This window comes from Cariama cristata, unplaced genomic scaffold (genome assembly GCF_000690535.1).
Source record: "Cariama cristata isolate BGI_N322 unplaced genomic scaffold, ASM69053v1 scaffold6919, whole genome shotgun sequence".
Lineage (NCBI taxonomy): Eukaryota > Metazoa > Chordata > Aves > Cariamiformes > Cariamidae > Cariama > Cariama cristata.
This window is the reverse complement of record NW_009637302.1, coordinates 2245-8570: the sequence shown is the minus strand read 5'-3', so window position 1 is coordinate 8570 and position 6326 is coordinate 2245. Positions and strand designations below refer to the sequence as shown.

Sequence of the window (6326 nt, the reverse complement as noted above, 5' to 3'; positions counted from 1 at the left end):
TGTCTACAGTACTTAGGAGTGGTTTGGGATTTTCCCCCTCACCCTCCTCACCCTGAGGAATTTAATTTGATTTTTATATTTGGGTTGCTGGGGTAGCAATGCAGTGATGTCACATCAGAACTCAGCTTGGTTTAAAAAGAAGATAAAGCTGTACTAATGTGTGGAAGTTTAATTATGTTTTACCTGTAATCTTCCTAGTTGTGGAAATGCTTGAAGCCCAATTCGCCACTGAAAGCTCGGATTTCGAAGCAGTGGTGTGAAATTGGTTTCCAAGGTGACGATCCTAAAACAGACTTTAGAGGGATGGGTCTCCTGGGCTTATATAACTTGGTGTAAGTATGTTCCTCTGTAGATGGGTTTATGTGTGTCTGAAGTCATGAAAAGCAGCATTACTTGCAGATTTTTAGCAAGTCTGTGGGAATAACTTATAAAAGTGTTAGGGACTTCATAGAAAAAAAAAAAAAAAAGAAAAAATTGCTAGTCAAATTTTTGGAGAGCTTCTCTTCTCGAAGGGGTCTCCTTTCTTTCAGTATTCCTAATTCAACTCAGTAATACTGCTTGCTAAGTCCTTTTTGTTTTAGCTTCTCTGTGACAGTAAGTTAGCACTCTCTTCCCACAAGAACGAAACTGTAAAGTATATTTCCACCAATATCTAGATCTCCTTAAACAAAATGCCCTGGAAGTGGGTAGGTGCGAGGGTTATGTTACTGCTCAGCTTTCTTGTTAGGGAATTTTATGCTGAATTCTTAGGCGAAACATTTGAAATGCAGCCACTGATGGCAGACTTCTGTAGTTGGACTACTTCTTCAGTTTCTGTCGATACTCAAAATTAAGCAGTGAGTTTACATCACTTTTCCCTTCCGCCTTGCCCACACCGGGTGTTGGTACCGTATCTGTGGTTGGTAATTGGGGAATCGATCAGTGCCTGTTCTTTCCCCCAGCCCTTGTACCTACTGCCGGTAGTTACATAACATTTGGTAAAATAAATAACCTCTCCCTATGAGGGGGAAGAAGAAATATGTTCTGCTTTTAGAAACTGAAGGGCATAAATCATCCACTGTCCATATGTCGTTGTCTAGCAAAGCTCAGTTGAGAATCTGGACTCTTGACTCTGGCTTTGAACTGCCATTGAAGATGAATCCCTACCATGTATTTAATTTCTTGGTCTCCTGTGATGACTCTTATCTTGCTTAATGAATCTGCCAGACGAAGAAGCCTGAACTGCTTTCTCTCGAGCTCCACAGCCAGCATGCTCTAGTAACAAGCAGCTGGTTGTCTGTAGGGTGGATGGAAAGGGGACTCTGGTAACGCACATTCACTAAGCGCTTATAGAATTGCACTTGTAGTTTGAAGCTGCTTTTATCTTTTGTTTTGGGGATCTGAGTGGTAGCTTAATGAATTTAACACGTTAAATGCTACTCGTACTGTGTAATATGTGTAGTGGACAGCTTAGTATGCCTTCAGATGCTTTTTTGGTTGTGTTTCTTTAACAGTTCACCCTAAACGTATATATCTGCAGGTATTTTGCCGAATGGGACACTGAGATAGCTCAGCAAGTTCTCTCTGATTCTCTTCAGCCTAAATACAGGTAATGCTTGAGACAAGAAAAATAACTTGAGAGAGCACTGTGCCGGCTGGTATTTGGGGGAGGGGGCTGGTTTGTTTTTTTTCCTTTTTGTTGGGCATGTGCTTGGGTATTGCCACATGCTATCTGTTTTCAAGTACTGATCTGATCCTGAAAACTGGTCAAGTCAAAGAGGCAAACTTGTATACTGAATCTTAGAAATAGTTAAACTTAGTGTTAAATGTTTTCACTTATACTTCTAATTTCAAGTGATTTTGTATTTTTATTTACCTTTCTTTTAATTCTTTTGTCTTTTCATAACGAAGGGAAGTCACTAAGAAGGAACTAAGGTATTTTTTTTTTTCCTTTTCTCTTAGTTTTATGTGACCCTATATGTAAATAAAGATCAAACCATCCTACAATTTGGCATGTTATAAACTGAAAGTCTTTGTTGCAACACCAAGAGATCCAGATTCCTTTCTCTAAAGTTAATTCAGACGTAGCTGATGGTGCAACACTGGGTACATCGGAGCGTGCTTACATGTAAAGAATGAAATCAACCTTGCTTGATGTAGCTAAAGCACTGTATTTTAGCCCTATTTAATACCAGGCTTAACGAACAAATTTTGGGTGACTTCTATCTGTAGGAAAAAGGTCTAAGCAGGGCCACTGTGGTCACAACAGCTTTGTCTGGCTTGATAATCAAAAGTAGTCTAGGCTAAGGACTTGTTAGCACCTTTATTTATAGTCACATACTCTGTCTACCTTGACTAATGATGGGTCTAATCTGACTAGTCCCTTGTCCTGACTGTTGACAGATCAGGTACCTTCAAGTGGCAAAAATTTTGTGTTGTGAATGACTTGTGAATAGGAGGTTAATTCCATAATTAGGAGGGGGGAGGGATGCCTCTTAGCCAGTTAAATAGTAATCAGTTGCCTTAAAAGACATTTTTCTTCTGCCGGTAATGTTAGATAACCACATAGCAGGTCCACATCTGAATCCTATGAAGCTTTTGATCTCCTCAGTATTTTGTAGTTGAGCTCCCAATGGTAATTCTGTGACAAAAACTACTTGGAACACATTAATGTTCTTCATTTACATGTTTGATTACCAAGGACTGTCTTAGAGTACTGTGCAAGCATCTGCAATTTCTATCTCTTAAAACAGCATTCAGTAGAAGATAGATGCTGCTGGTGGTGCCCATGGTGTTCTTCCTGGTGTGGTTGCTTAGCAGCCACGCTGCTTTCTGATGGGATCATGATCAATGTAACTTCTGATTCTGTTGAACTGTATTGCTTGTCCACATCCTACATGCGTCACCTTTATGTTTTTGCTTGGGTTTTTTTTTAACTGATGTTATACCACAGCCTACAAAAGATGGTTAAGGCTTTAGCGAATGAGTGAAGACTGATGTATTCCTGTACGCTAAACCATTTAGGAGGTGAAGTTTTGTCCTCACGTGTGCAACCTGGTAACACAGATCAGGATGGGTATGAACCTATTAGCGTCTTAAATATTTAATGGCAACAATTTTTAAATACTGTATTTAAATGAAACTCAAGGTATTGTTTTTAGGGTAATATATACTTATTGTAGTTCAATTATAGTCCAAGAACAACACTTGCAGATATAGATGTCTATAATTTGGGATGTAAATCATGCAAACTCTGATTTGCCTTACCGAGGCAAAACTCCCACAGGCATGTCTAAGTTATAGCCCACTGGTTAGGGTCAGTTCTGTGTCTGCTTTTAGCTGGTGATAAATACAGGCAATGATTTGTTAAACATGCTCCGTTTGAGTAGACTAAAACCTGCTTAGTGGGATGTCGGCTGACTGGTTGCATCACAGAGCTCTTTTAAATGAAATTATTGTTGAACAGCAGAAATTTAGTGTAAAATCTATCTGTTCTCTAACTAATTTTATTTTAAGGGAGGGACTTTCTGTGTCCTTGAAAACCTCTGCATTATTGTGCCAAATAAGAGGAAATGCTGTTCCTTGGTTTTGGCTGTTGAGTGGTTTCAAATTTGGCTGGACATAAAAACTTTCTCTCAGAAGAGTATTTTTTGATGTTTGCTGCCTCAGGTGAATCATGCCTCCAGTGATGAATGTCATATATATCTTTGAAAACAAAAAAGGTTAAAACCATCTTTGATTAGTTAAAAGACATACAATATTTTCAACTTTTTGTATAGCTCAGACTTAATTGAAGTGGATCATCTTTGTGGTCAATGCAGAAAAAAACCTGGCTTTTACCGAGAGCTTTGTCGTAGACTCATACTTTGTAATGGTGAGACGAGTTTATCTGCAATGCTGTAAAGCCAGTTACACATTTCAAGTCTCTTTATACCAATCCATTCACTCAGAAGCAGAGTTAAATGTGATTAGCCACATCAATGGAGGTAAAATACCATGTTCAATCAATGTTATAATATCAAAGAAATTGAAAGAAAATATTTGTCAGTTAGTAATGCATGGCAATATCTGGATTTTAATTATTATTATTTTTTTTCCCCCTCAGCCAATTCAACAAAGCCGAATGGGAGAAGAAAAAGTTTGATAAGGCAATTGGGTAAGTTTAAAAATCTTTTCAAAGTTGCACAAACACAACTGTTAACAATTATGCTGTACATTTGAGGGGAAAAAGGTGTTTCCTGGTTACTTTTTAAAGGAAACTTCAGTGTACATACTAACATGTATTGTCTTAACCACACCTTGATTTTGATCAAAGATTACAGGAAAAACAGTTTAAAGTAAGAATTAGGAAAAATAACCCAAAAGTGTAGTAGCAAGGCAAAGCTTTCTCTGTATGCTATGAATAGTGCGGTGATGAATATCTGTTTAATTCTTCTTAATACATAATGTGATCAAGTCTCACTTCTTACTGTCAGAGCCAGGTTCTGATCTGCTTTCAGGGAAGTATAATAGGGAAGAAATAGTAGCGAGGTTTTTATTTCTTCTTAAGCAGTGGGTTTGCTGTAGCTGCATTATTCATGAGTATGGAACTGGATGTTCCCTCTGAGCGTATCTGAAAATCTGTAATACAGCATTTCAATGCCTATATTTCATTTTTCTGTGAAACTTGCCATTAGGCCTCATATTGCAAATAACTCTTGGACTTTTATTTATTATTTTTTTTTTTTATATTAAAGGTTAAAGAAAAGGAAAGTGTTTTGGTTTACTTGATAGAGATAATTGAAAAAATACCCAGGACAGCCTACAGAAGACAGCTGTGTTTAGAGGAGGGGGAGGGGGGGGAAATCACTGAATGACTAAACAAGTTTTCTTTTATCGCTAAATGTCAGTGTGGGACACTACATGTTTTCTTGGGAAACAATCACTGCCAGAAATGTCAAGTTCTTTGTGCAACAGGGTCACAAATTCAAAAATTGGAAGTTATTTCTTAGTTCTGTTGTGCCTAAATATAATTTCCTTGTTGATTATCTCTTCGCAGGACAGGAGTTTGCTTCATGAGTCTGACTTTCTTATTTCTGTTTCTACCGTGCTCTGATCTAGGTTTTTGCCTGTTTTCTGGCCTGTGTATCTAGTTCACTGTTAGGAGAAAATTCAAGGTGACTCAGCTGGATCTTTTTCACAGGCTTTTTAGGCATATGAACATCTTTATAGAACTGATTGTTGAAACCTGATGTTCCTAACTGTGGGTGATGAATTCCAGTGGGGCAGATGAGTTAAAATAGCAAGTGATGGGCCACCCTGCAGACACAACCACCGTGTGGAGTCCTTGCCCTGTGTCAGAGGCGAGCGCAGGAGCACAGGGATGCCTGGGCTTGTTCTTATTCCATAGGAATAAATCTGCACTGCTCCACTGAAAATGCTGGCACAGTGATGAAACTCCTGTTTTCACTGCAACCATATGTTTCACAAGAGGAACACTGCTATTAGAGTGTACAAAGAGGCAGGATAAATGTTTTTCCTGTTTTCCACCCCCCCCCCCCCCCCACCCTTCTCCCCCCCCCCCCCCCCCCCCCAACCTTGGAAGCTCATGAAGGACAGAATTAATACACATCAGTAGCACACAAAATCTGCAGAGTCAGTGTCATCAGTGTTTCTTATAGTGTGCTGAAAGAAGACAGACTCAACAAATGTTGCTGTTTCTTTTTCTTACAGCTATTCTTTTGCTATCGTGGGCATTAACATAACAGACCTCGCATACAACCTGCTTGTGAGCGGAGCCCTGAAGACCCATTTCTACAACGTTGCTCCAGAAGCACCAACACTAACTCAATTTCAGCAGACATTCTGTAAGTGGTGAGGGCATGGGAAATACGTGACTTGTACTCCTGCTAACACTTTTGTACTATCCATACTTTAAAAAATAATCTGCTGACACATCACAGAGACTCATCATGCTAGTCTTGTTCTCCTGTCTTTAGGATGCTTCAATTCAGTTCTTAGTTGTGATGGATGCCACTACCAAACCAGGGGGTAAAACAAAACTCAAAAACAAACAAACAAAAACCGAACACAAAACACAACCAAAAACCCCCACAACAAACAAACAAAACAAAACCAAAAAAAACCCCATCAATTGCCTCAACAAGTGACTTTCCTATCTTTTCAGGCTGTTTTTAAATAATAATAATAATAAACTAAAGGTACTTTAAAGAGCTTCTGGGGGTTGCTTCCCCATAAATCCAACTATCTTAAGATTTTTGCATCTACATTCAAATGGTACCTTCCACTCTTTAGCAGAGTTGTCCCCCCTCAAAATAATGCTTTCCCAACCCTTTGCCCTGTACTTG

At 38.9% G+C, this 6326-nt stretch overlaps 1 protein-coding gene across 1 annotated transcript in view; it reads left to right on the top strand.

The window, feature by feature from the left end:
- ELMOD1 (ELMO/CED-12 domain containing 1) overlaps positions 1-5825 on the top strand; it is a gene marked incomplete at both ends in the record, with an annotated part of 8951 nt that extends 3126 nt beyond the window's left edge. The window contains 5 exons of the mRNA XM_009708261.1: positions 199-332; positions 1520-1588; positions 1891-1914; positions 4085-4135; positions 5692-5825. Of these exons, the coding sequence (XP_009706563.1) occupies positions 199-332; positions 1520-1588; positions 1891-1914; positions 4085-4135; positions 5692-5825 (412 nt within the window). The remainder of the gene's footprint in view (positions 1-198; positions 333-1519; positions 1589-1890; positions 1915-4084; positions 4136-5691) is intronic.
- Between the last annotated feature and the right edge of the window lie 501 nt (positions 5826-6326).